At 37.7% G+C, this 12585-nt stretch overlaps 1 protein-coding gene across 2 annotated transcripts; it reads right to left on the bottom strand.

Annotated features, from left to right (window-relative positions):
- Nucleotides 1-2450: 2450 nt before the first annotated feature.
- Nucleotides 2451-5656, bottom strand: LOC124409233 (40S ribosomal protein S8). 2 transcript variants are annotated; one of them, XM_046886727.1, is made up of 5 exons: nucleotides 5552-5650; nucleotides 4996-5126; nucleotides 3418-3669; nucleotides 2998-3127; nucleotides 2451-2604 (listed from the first exon to the last, which is right to left on the bottom strand). In XM_046886727.1, the coding sequence occupies exons 1-5, from the start codon at nucleotides 5553-5555 to the stop codon at nucleotides 2495-2497; spliced, it is 627 nt and encodes a 208-aa protein (XP_046742683.1). In that variant the 5' UTR covers nucleotides 5556-5650; the 3' UTR covers nucleotides 2451-2494. The 2 variants fall into 2 exon arrangements, 1 of the variants encoding a protein (XP_046742683.1); XR_006929505.1 differs by having other exon boundaries at nucleotides 2554-2787; nucleotides 2931-3127; nucleotides 5552-5656.
- Between the last annotated feature and the right edge of the window lie 6929 nt (nucleotides 5657-12585).

Below are 12585 nucleotides of genomic sequence, written 5' to 3' on the forward strand. Positions count from 1 at the left end.
AACTAATTGGGATAAGATTAAAGAAAAAAAATATGTGTGGCTGAAAAATCTCACAGTGACGTACATGACTTTATTACTTGTAACTTTCAAATCTGAAAAGTCTTTGGGTTTGGAAAGGACAGACGGTAATAAGTAAATTTAATGAATTTTTCAAATTTTATATTGTACACAGTATTTTCGGTAAAAGGAAACTGATTGTTTTCTTATCTTATTTAAAAAAAAAACTAAAGGTTAAAATTCAACGGGTTGAAAAAGATACGATTGGATTTGTGTATATGTATAACATCAAAAACGGTAAAATTCAATCGCACACCTATAACATCTGCAATTGTCATTTATAACTTAATTGGACAGATATTGGGAACAAATTTTTATGTATCCAATACGCATACTCGAGGAACAGGATTTTACTTCTCATGAAACTTTTCCACATTGATGCTGCAACTATTTTGCTAAATATGCGAAGGAAAAATTTTCTTTAATGACACACTAATTACGTACAATTATTATTGAAGCTTAATCTCAAGGACTTATAAGTTCTCGAAATATACTTTTGCAGTGCATTCACCTTGTTAAGATATAATGTTAAGACTGTTGTGACTATTTGTTATAAATTATACGATGGTGATTTGTAAAACGACTAATTGTAAGCATTTGTTATTCAATGATCAGAAATGTGTGCCAAATTTTGGCTAAAATCAATTCATATTGCAGTCTAATTTCGCCGCGCCATTCCATACAGAAAGCACCTAAGCTTGAATTGTAGGACCTACAATTTGTCGAAAGATCAAATATTTTCGCAAGTCGAGGTATTGAAGACTAAGAATGCAAAAACGACATCCACAATATCGTAGAAACCACAACTGAGAAAATACCATGAAAATAAACTGCAATTTTTCTTTATAGGATACATAAACCGCAATCAGACATCAGAAGATCAGAAGCGTGATTACAGCGAGCTTGGTTACGGGAAAATTGATTTTTTTTATTGAAGTATCAAGCGTGGGGTAAATTTTTATTTTTTGCAAAATTTTACTTAATTTAATTTGCATATATTGCTTTAATACTAAAATTAAAGATGGGACGTGAGATGAAAGTGTCTAAACTCGCAGATTCTATCCGAAACTGGAAAATCTATGGTGTCTTTCGGCTTTGGGAAAAATCTTGACATTGAAATCATTCCAGGTAAATCATAATTTCTAACTAATCGAATAACATACTTGTTAGTTATTCCTGTCAATTGTCAATAAAATGTATGGTTTTACGTAAACAAAGCTAATATTCTGCCCAGCGTAAAATGAAATAAAATGTAACGGCAAACTCCGAAATATACTTACAGATGACTCCATAATTTCAAAGGCAAATGTTAGTTACACCACTTGACCGTGCCGGCTGTCCGGGATCTAATTCTCACGTATCAACGAATGAGTGTGAAAACATTTATGTTTGAAGTCAAGGACAAGACTACTAAACACTAGGCTAGCGTATGATATTAATAAAAAGCTGTGTTTAGTTTCGAAGGAATTAGAAATTACTCAGTTAATTATGATTAATTAATTAAAATATTCGTTCGGATCTTTTACTCGAAAATTCTTCCATTATTGACGGAGATATCAAGATCTGATTTATATCCTCAGATTTGTTTACGAAATATAGTTAAATAGTTATAGATGGATTAAATATGTCTGCATCGCAAATTGAGCAGTTAAATTTTCGTCAGATTTTGAAAATTGCAATGGAGTTTTAAGCGTGGTGTCTGTTTTACCGACCGTGCAGCGTTGTTTGGCTCTCGATCACTAACAACATTTTGTCGAAAGACCACGTGCTATAAAATCATGGATTATTTCTGCGCTGCCCTGTCAATGTGCCTTTAATAATTCCGTACAGCACTTGAGTGTCTAAAAAACTAAAACTCACATGTTTAATTGATGCTAGTCACGTGAGTGAGATAATCCGAAATGACGTTCAGACTAAATTGCGAAGAGTCAGCGGTCAGACTCGTATTGGCACCAGAATATGCAAGCGCGGTCGTGTTGCCGTAGTTGCAGATTTTTGTCGCTCCCAAATTTCCTCCAAATTTCGTCCCTCTCGCGAGGAGCGCTCACAATTGTAGGAGTTCGACTTGGTGTGTTGAAATTTTGTATACATATGGTATACCGGGTAAGAATTAATATTTGTATAATTATTTTACTTGCGAGTGTAGTACTTAGAATGTAAAGCTGACAGTACAAGAACCAGCTATTCTAGAGCAACAGTTAAACCCAAGTACATTCCCGTTTACAACTTGGAATTATCGAATCCTTTCATATAATGAAGTGGCATATATTTTGAAATGCAATGTCATGTAATTCTTACCTGGATATCGAAAGCAATAGAAAAGGAAGCAGGTAAATGTTGACGCAGGGTATATCATTCAACAATCACAATTAGTTCAAATAAATTGACCAATCTTCATTTTATGTATTTTATTCACTTGACGATGGTTACAAGCTCATTATTTAGCCTTCTTACTCTTAATCTTCCTCATGTAGAACTCAAGTTCTTTTCCTTCCAAAATATATCCGTCCGCTCTGCCACACTGTCCAGGTCTGCTAGCGACACAAGCTGTAAACGTATTTATTTAGTTAATGAATTCTGAAAATTTTTATATCAACCAAGTATGTGTTAAAATTGTCGTCAGAACGCTGTGGAAAATGAGTCATCATAATACTCAGAGTAGGTAAGGGTAATCATCATATTAATTATTTATTAAGGTAAGAGTAAACTTCAAAGTCAAAAGTAAATATTTTTTTGTAATATTTAATGAAATTTAGGCTCCCAAAATCTTGAAAAAATGAATGTGAAAAACAAAACTGCCGTCAAATCATTATCATAAACCAATTTAAAAATCACTTTGATATTATCAAATACAGTAAGAAACAAGGTTTTGCGCTTATTTGGATCAACTATCTACTTATTATACTTGCAGAAAACAAACAAAAATTCAAGCTGGCTTACCAAGTACTCTACCAGTGGCAAATTGCTCCTCAAGTGCAGGTTCTACTTTGGCAAAGCGTTGTCTTGCCTTGTACTTTGCCTCTGTCTTTTTAGATCTCTTCTTATTCAAGATTTCCTCTTCAGCTTCGGTCTGCAATATAATTTTTCTATCATCATCAATAAGCAAATTAGAAAAACGGACTGATCGATCAGAAATTAAATCTACTCAAATTTCTCGACAACTGTCTCCAATTCGTATTCACCAATATTCGGATAGCATTTTTTTTTCGATTGTTTTATTTACATCTTTCTGAATTTCTTTCCAACTAATTCATTTCAAATAATTTAATGATTATGAATTCAATACGGTTTTATGAAAATACTAAATGATCACAAATCTTGGACACCGTAATCAACGACTGTGTATGATGTATTACAAACCAGCTTAGCTCCTCGTTTACGTCCCAGAGGCAGCACGTAGTGTGATTCATACCATTGACGGAATGGAGTTGCATCGATAGTAACAATGGCATTCTTGACAAGAGTTTTCGTACGCACAAGTTCGTTGTTGGAAGCATTGTACACAACGTCGATAATACGGGTTTTGCGAGTCGCACACTCCGATCCCCACGAGAAGTTACCCGTGTCCAAACGCAGAGCTCTAAATTTCTTGTTGCCTCCACGAGTACGAACCTTGACAGAAAAAAGGAGTTTATCAACTTGAGGAAGAAGAATGAATTAACACTGACTGGGCTGGTTTTGAAAATGTCAGAACGCTGTGGAATTAATTGGTGTCCTCATGGCACTCAGACACAAGCTTTCGCATCATATTGAATATTATGTGGGAATTGGGAAATTTAGGCTGATGAATAATTTCAAATGTAATTGGTTTCCACTGCAGGTAATAAAATATATATGTGTATATATAGTATATATAGAAAAAAAAATTCAAAAAATGTTCTCATGCAGTAATATTAATGCAATGACGAATTTTTTAGATAAATGATAACTTTTCAGCTTTAGGATTGTCTGCAATGGAATTAACGCTAATAAAATAAAAATTACAACATATTTCGGAAACTCAATCCCATCAAAATTATTCCAAGCTTGCAAGATAGTTTCGTTTTTGGCAATATTTAGTTACGTTGTATAATAAATTTCAACCTAGTATATGTTGAACCCATTGTTTCTTATCACTTTAACAAAAAATACTACCAAGAGTTGATTATCAAGAAAATTGATGAAAACAAAAGAACATTACAGTTTTTCTTCGACGTCTTCAAGAATTGGTCTATGTATGAGAAAATTGTGCTCCAAATATATAGGTTTGTAAGAGACATGGCAAAATTTGCCAACTAATTCTATTAAATGTATACATTTGGATGCCTTATAAGCAAATTGAAATATTTTGTCTACATTACTATTGAATGATACACATGAATGTATGCAATTACATAATTATATGGGTGCTGTAATATGTAGAGTAGCTAGTGGAAACTTCAGCAAACATTCTAGAGAGCAAAATTGATGAACTTCTTCAAAAAGCAAGAAATATAAGATTTTTTTGAAACAAATATAACATTGGTAAATTTCACTCTTGAATAGACACGATATTTTGAAAATATGCCATTAAAGTCAAAATCTGTGGCATAACATGAATTAGACAAACTTCATTCTATTGTCTCATGTATCAACTCACGCTTACTCCAAAAATGTTATGAAAATTGGGTTGGGTTTCTTGAGTTGCTTTTATTGCCTGACATAGATTAAATCATCGAAATAATCTGCTGTCAAGGTTAACTATCAGCAAATAGAATGTTCATTATAATTTCATTGATGATGACCATTTGGATATCACTTTGTTGTTTTTTTTTTTTGCATTTTTTTGGGCAATATAATTTTAAATATGTATAATATGCCTTCTTCTTCGATCTGTATTTTAAATCAACTTTAGATACTAACTAACTTTTAATTATCGTATATACTCTTGTAAGAATAACTGTATCGACAAGAACTCACAGTGTGTATGCGCTGAGGGCCAAGTTTGGTATTGGCAGCAGGGCGGCCTAACTCGAACTTCCTCTTCTTACGCAGAGGCTTCCTTTTGCCTCCAGTAGCACGTCGCTTATGCCAGTGATCCCGGGATATACCTTCAGACAAAGTTGTACATGTTATTGACAATTTGAATACTGAGTGTCTATGCATAGACACGAGAAAGTGAGGTTATGGTCGCGAGATTATACGGTACAAAATATTCGGACGAACGATCAATAATTTGAATTACGACAAGATGTGACGCATTTCAGCGAAATAGTTTGGAAGATACAGTAGCAATGAATATAACGCGTAAATAAGTAGAAAAAAAACCACACGTTTAAATATCACAACACTGGGTGCAGTGTCAAACAATGAAACGTGTTTTCGAATTTTATAAGGAATATTATAAAGAAATAACTTGAGCGTCACTTGAAGAAAGTTCCTAGGAACAATAGGTCGTGGAAATTTACTAATTTATTTGAAGAAAATCACAGATGCACGTCGATTCAATTTTTCCTTAAGAATACAAGCCACTCACCCATCTTGCTAGCGGGCTAAAAGAAGCAGGAACTACTCGGCAGCCAAAGTCTATGCTTGGAACATCCGGTACGAACAGAACCGCCGATTACATCCGCAAGAGGCGCACTGCTTGCCAACCTTCGAGCATATACCTAAACTCTTTGCCGTTGTCTTTGCCAACCGTATTGAGTCAGCAGCAGCAGCACGAGTCAGCAATTTTGTGTCTCTGTTACGCTACTCAATTTATGGTCAGCTCTGTCTTACTTTTATATAATATTTAGTAGCGGCGGTCGACAACGACGCAGTGCCGATAGCACCAATAAATAGGACCAATCGGCTAAAGCTGTGCTTTCACGTGCAGCAAACAGCTGGATGCAGGATGCTCTGATTGGTCAATTCATTGCGTGAGACATCACCAAACGGTGTACAGTAGTTTGACCGTTGACAAGTATACATCTTCAGTTAACGGTTCGACTATACATTGACCAAAAAACGCGGTTTCTCATGAAAGGCCTGCATGGCCGATCTAAAAAGAATTCTAACGAATAAACAGATATTGGTTATGGACAATGGAAATATAATTTTGGACCTTCAAGCTTTGACTCTGTATTTTTATTATTAATTGAATTGTTCTATTTCAGTAACACATTGGGTGCGAATTTCGTTATCGAAAACCAGATCCGCTGCCATTTCGTCATTTCACCATCAAATCTCATGGGACTGGGCTCAAAATGTGTGTTTCATCACCGCTGAGTGGCATCATACGGGAGAGGTCGATCCATTCAGTGCAACTGTAAAAATTTGGCCAATTTTTGTGAGTGGTAACCAATCTGTAAAATTTCTTTCAAAATTTTGAAAAAGTAAAAAGACGCTCCACTTTTTGCCAAAATAAGGCATTAACTGTCCAAGTTTCACTCTGATCGCTTGAGCGGTATAAGAGTTTTGCATCCCGGCGTTTTTGAGACGACGGGTCGTTATACCTTAAAGCGAGAATTTCACATTGTCCGTATGAGGCACTCAAATCGCATTCACACAATTCTTCTTACGTTACCTCAAAACTGTGGACAGGTTTTATCGTAGATTGTTGTCTCCTCCCTACTACTCTGGTGGTTGGGTAGAGAAAAGGAGCCCCCACTCGGCGCTTCTTACGTGAAACTAGCTGCGGCCAAAATATTGGCGAATAAGTAATAATTCTTATCGACATGAGCGTTGGTGCAGACAATTCTCGGATTTGTAATTCAAAGTGAGGGCAACACTGTGTTCTTTCATATGAATATACCACTGATCTCTCAGTGGAATATACACACCGAAAAAAAGCGTTGTGGGCTCCACGTAGCGGCGAAAAGAAGAGTTACTATTTTCTTGAGTTTTGGCGTCACGTGTAGCGCCGAGTTGAGCCTCCTTCTCTCTACCCTCCATACTAACTAGGTCCGTGTTTCTAACCTTCATGTAACCCACAGGGACCTGGACATTGCGACAGGTGACTACTAGCTCTACGTAGCGGCGTGGGACATTAACGGGGATACAATCTGGAATCTACCATAGGATGACTGGTGCCCTGTTATAGTACTGCGGCCAACTCCGCGAGCCTTTTGGCGTTCCAGTCGCGGGCATCTACAATGACGCCTGTGTCCCCGTTACGCCAGGCCACCGCTATTTTGTATTACCAGTTGCGAGAAGAAGCTGTAGTGCGACGACACATTTATAGAGGATATCAGATGGGTAGTGCAAACTTTGTTGTCAGTGTCAGTGCCTTCTGGCAATTTTAAAAAATCTATTCGGTGAAGATCCTGAATCAAGTCACACCGAGGTAATAGAAGAAAGCCCTGAAATTCCATTACACATTCCAGTAAAATCAACAAAAGTTTCGAAACGTATTCAAGTCTATGTAAGTGGGTGGGTTGTCAAAAAAATGAAAAAATTAATAGTACCATGTGTGGCATGCATGTCCAATATTTAAACCACAAATTGTATAGCAAACATTGATTTTATTGAAGCAAAAGAATACAAGAAAGTATTGACAAGACCCAATGCAAATTTCAATTACATGGTTGGTAAATATATTGGTATTACCAATTATTTGCTGCCAAAAATCTGCAATTGCAATAAAGAACGAAAATTTTATCATCCAATCTAAATGAAAGTGTTCGAATTCAGATTCTTAATTGCAAAGAACACGAAATTGTGAACACGTTTTTGAAAATCCTCGCCAAATTATTAATCTTCTATTGGTGCAAATCCCTCATAGCATTTTATGTGGTAGAAACATAAAACTTTTAACTGCAACCGGCATGAAACACAGGAATTCTAACTTTCCAGTAGACCAAATTAAAAAAGTAGCACATGATTTATATCTTGAGAGAAGATAGAGAGAGTGTTGATAGAATTATAATAATTTAATCTATAAGAATGTATGTACTAGAAGTATGAAAGCTTACATGTACATACATACATGATAGTTTATCTTCAATAATGATATAATGTGTAAGAATGTACATACTATAGGTATAAGAGCGTATATATTAGAGTAATAAAATCCTGTTGCACTAACAAAGCGATTAAGATTTTTTTTATCAACTTTCTCCTCATAAATGAACAAGTATTTAAAATTCAACGAATCCTGTTATTTGAATTTAATCCACCCTGCCGCCAATATTTGAATGGGACTGTTCAGCAGTACGGTGAACCCCAGCAAGATGAGTGGCGCTGACTGCAATTGAACTTGGCCCGACCTCTGAGCACGGAACTTGGCCTTCTATAACGTTTCTGCATAGGGACACGATATACCAGCGCTACCAGCAACGCAAGGGGCCGCCAAGCAAAGATACTTAAGGCCCCGCTGACCTGGCATGTCATATATATATTTCGTGACGTCAGAAGCGGGGAAATTGGGTGAAAACGCCTATACGAATCCTGCGATAACGAGAGTATGAATCTTACTCGGAAATATTTTAAATCGTACCTTGAATAATAGTGTACGTGTGAATCTGAGTCACTGCTCAGGCAAATCGCTGATAATGTTTATAATAAAGAATGATAAAGTGAATAAAATCACGTGACAACAAACATGGCCGATCGGAGCTACCGCATGTTGAATATTCACTGATTGCACTGTTCCACAATTTCTTTCACCCTCGCCAGGGAGATTCACACGTACAAAAGCACACACGTTATCCGGGAAAACTTATACTATAAGTACTACAACTTAAGGTGCCGCTGACCTGACTTGAAAATATCAAATCGTGACGTCATAAATACGTGCAGCGCCTCTGAACGTTGAACGGTGAACTAAGGCCGCTGATTTCATTGGCTTGTTCTGTTAGATCTAACCAATGATGTCAGTTACAGATCGAAACATACTTCTTGTGGACCATAAACGGGCTGCTGTCACATGAAAAACGCGTATACGAATCGAGCCATGTTTACGAGAAAATAACTGATAGTATAAGTTTTCCCGGATAACGTGTGTGCTTTTGTACGTGTGAATCTCCCTGGCGAGGGTGAAAGAAATTGTGGAACAGTGCAATCAGTGAATATTCAACATGCGGTAGCTCCGATCGGCCATGTTTGTTGTCGCGTGATTTTATTCACTTCATCATTCTTTATTATAAACATTATCAGCGATTTGCCTGAGCAGTGACTGAGATTCACACGTACACTATTATTCAAGCTACGATTTAAAATATTTTCAAATAAGATTCATACTCTCGTTATCGCAGGATTCGTATAGGCTTTTTTACCCAATTTCCCCGCTTCTGACGTCACGAAATATATATATGACATGCCAGGTCAGCGGGGCCTTAACTCTCCAAGGACATACGCGACGCCATAAGACTGAGGCGATGGGATATGGCCTATAAGGCCTGAACCTAATAATTTAGAAAAAAAGACAGAGGCAAAACTATATCATCAGAGTCGGAGCTGTATGAAAGTGTGTATGTACCCTGGATTGCCTATAATTATAACCCGTTATAACTACAAGTCACATCTTGATCCTATGATGACAAATTTCTTGCTGCAAGAATAAAAAGAAAAGTAAGGATAACCACTTTGCAATTCTTCGGCCTATCTTGAACGATTAGGAAAACTACCAAAATGAATCTAGTAAGAGTCTATCGCAACGTCGAATTGATCCAGATGGGGTTATACAAATCAATTATGTGGAGAAAAATTTTCGTCTCCGAGAATCACGGAAAAAGTAGGGCTAGCTCCCTTGGGTTTTTAGCGGGAATTTCGACGACTTTGAAAAGTGCTGCAATCAATTCTTGAAGGCGCTATTCCGACGTAATTTTGCGGGAGAAATCGATTGAGCGCAGACCCAATACGCTGCGAGCGATAGCTGAGAAGCTGGAGTCGAAAAACTCATGATTTTCATCGTCATTTCTCTGCTGTTGGTCCTAGGCTATTTTACATGTGATTTCTGAGTTCCTGGGGGTCGAATTACTCTAGAAATGGTCATACAAATCGAATCCGAGAGTAGAAATTTTCAGCCCCGAAAATGAGCAAAAAAGTAAGGCTAACCCCTTTGGATTTTTGGCGAAAATTTCGATGATTCCGAGAAGTGCTGCAATAGATTTCTGAGAGCACTATTCCGACGTAATTTTGCGATAGGAACCGATGAAGCGTAGTCCCAATAGGCTGCGAGCAACACATCGAAAGTTACAGCCGAAAAACCGAAAATTTCTATCGCCATTTCTCTGCTGTTGGTCCTAGGCCATTTTACATGTGATTTCTGAGTTCCTGGGGGTCGAATTACTCTAGAAATGGTCATTCAAATTGAATCCGAGAGTGTTAATTTTTGGCCCCAAAAATGAGCAAAAAAGTAAGGCTAACCCCTTTGGATTTTTGACGAAAATTTCGATGATTCCGAAAAGTGCTGCAATTGATTTCCGAGGGCACTATTCCGACGTAATTTTGCGAGAGGAATCGATCAAGCGCAGTCCCAATAGGCTGCGAGCAACACATCAAAAGTTACAGCCGAAAAACCGAAAATTTTCACTGTCGTTTCTCTGCTGTTGGTCCTAGGCTATTTTACATGTGTTTTCTGAGTTTCTGGGGGTCGAATTACTCTAGAAATGGTCATACAAATCGAATCCGAGAGTAGAAATTTCCGGCCCCAATAATGAGCAAAAAAGTAAGGCTAACCCCTTTGGATTTTTGGCGAAAATTTCGATGATTCCAAAAAGTGCTGCAATAGATTTCTGAGGGCACTATTCCGACGTAATTTTGCGAGAGGAATCGATTAAGCGCAGTTTCAATAGGCTGCGAGCAACACATCAAAAGTTACAGCCGAAAAACCGAAAATTTCTATCGCCATTTCTCTGCTGTTGGTCCTAGGCCATTTTACATGTGATTTCTGAGTTCCTGGGGGTCGAATTACTCTAGAAATGGTCATTCAAATTGAATCCGAGAGTGTTAATTTTTGGCTCCGAAAACGAGCAAAAAAGTAAGGCTAACCCCTTTGGATTTTTGGCGAAAATTTCGATGATTCCGAAAAGTGCTGCAATTGATCTCTTAGAGCACTATTCCGACGTAATTTTGCGAGAGGAATCGATCAAGCGCAGTCCCAATAGGCTGCGAGCAACACATCAAAAGTTACAGCCGAAAAACCGAAAATTTTCACTGTCGTTTCTCTGCTGTTGGTCCTAGGCTATTTTACATGTGTTTTCTGAGTTTCTGGGGGTCGAATTACTCTAGAAATGGTCATACAAATCGAATCCGAGAGTAGAAATTTCCGGCCCCAAAAATGAGCAAAAAAGTAAGGCTAACCCCTTTGGATTTTTGGCGAAAATTTCGATGATTCCGAAAAGTGCTGCAATAGATTTCTGAGGGCACTATTCCGACGTAATTTTGCGAGAGGAATCGATCAAGCGCAGTTTCAATAGGCTGCGAGCAACACATCAAAAGTTACAGCCGAAAAACCGAAAACTTTCATCGCCATTTCTCTGCTGTTGGTCCTAGGCCATTTTACATGTGATTTCTGAGTTCCTGGGGGTCGAATTACTCTAGAAATGGTCATTCAAATTGAATCCGAAAGTGTTAATTTTTTGCTCCGAAAATGAGCAAAAAAGTAAGGCTAACCCCTTTGGATTTTTGGCGAAAATTTCGATGATTCTGGAAAGTGCTGCAATTGATTTCCGAGGGCACTATTCCGACGTAATTTTGCGAGAGGAATCGATCAAGCGCAGTCCCAATAGGCTGCGAGCAACACATCAAAAGTTACAGCCGAAAAACCGAAAATTTTCACTGTCGTTTCTCTGCTGTTGGTCCTAGGCTATTTTACATGTGTTTTCTGAGTTTCTGGGGGTCGAATTACTCTAGAAATGGTCATACAAATCGAATCCGAGAGTAGAAATTTCCGGCCCCAAAAATGAGCAAAAAAGTAAGGCTAACCCCTTTGGATTTTTGGCGAAAATTCCGATGATTCCGAAAAGTGCTGCAATAGATTTCTGAGGGCATTATTCCGACGTAATTTTGCGAGAGGAATCGATTAAGCGCAATTTCAATAGGCTGCGAGCGACACATCAAAAGTTACAGCCGAAAAACCGAAAATTTCTATCGCCATTTCTCTGCTGTTGGTCCTAGGCCATTTTACATGTGATTTCTGAGTTCCTGGGGGTCGAATTACTCTAGAAATGGTCATTCAAATTGAATCCGAAAGTGTTAATTTTTGGCTCCGAAAATGAGCAAAAAAGTAAGGCTAACCCCTTTGGATTTTTGGCGAAAATTTCGATGATTCCGGAAAGTGCTGCAATTGATTTCCGAGGGCACTATTCCGACGTAATTTTGCGAGAGGAATCGATCAAGCGCAGTCCCAATAGGCTGCGAGCAACACATCAAAAGTTACAGCCGAAAAACCGAAAATTTTCACTGTCGTTTCTCTGCTGTTGGTCCTAGGCTATTTTACATGTGTTTTCTGAGTTTCTGGGGGTCGAATTACTCTAGAAATGGTCATACAAATCGAATCCGAGAGTAGAAATTTCCGGCCCCAAAAATGAGCAAAAAAGTAAGGCTAACCCCTTTGGATTTTTGGCGAAAATTTCGATGATTCCG

The sequence above is a fragment of the Diprion similis genome, chromosome 8 (assembly GCF_021155765.1).
Source record: "Diprion similis isolate iyDipSimi1 chromosome 8, iyDipSimi1.1, whole genome shotgun sequence".
NCBI classification, from domain to species: domain Eukaryota; kingdom Metazoa; phylum Arthropoda; class Insecta; order Hymenoptera; family Diprionidae; genus Diprion; species Diprion similis.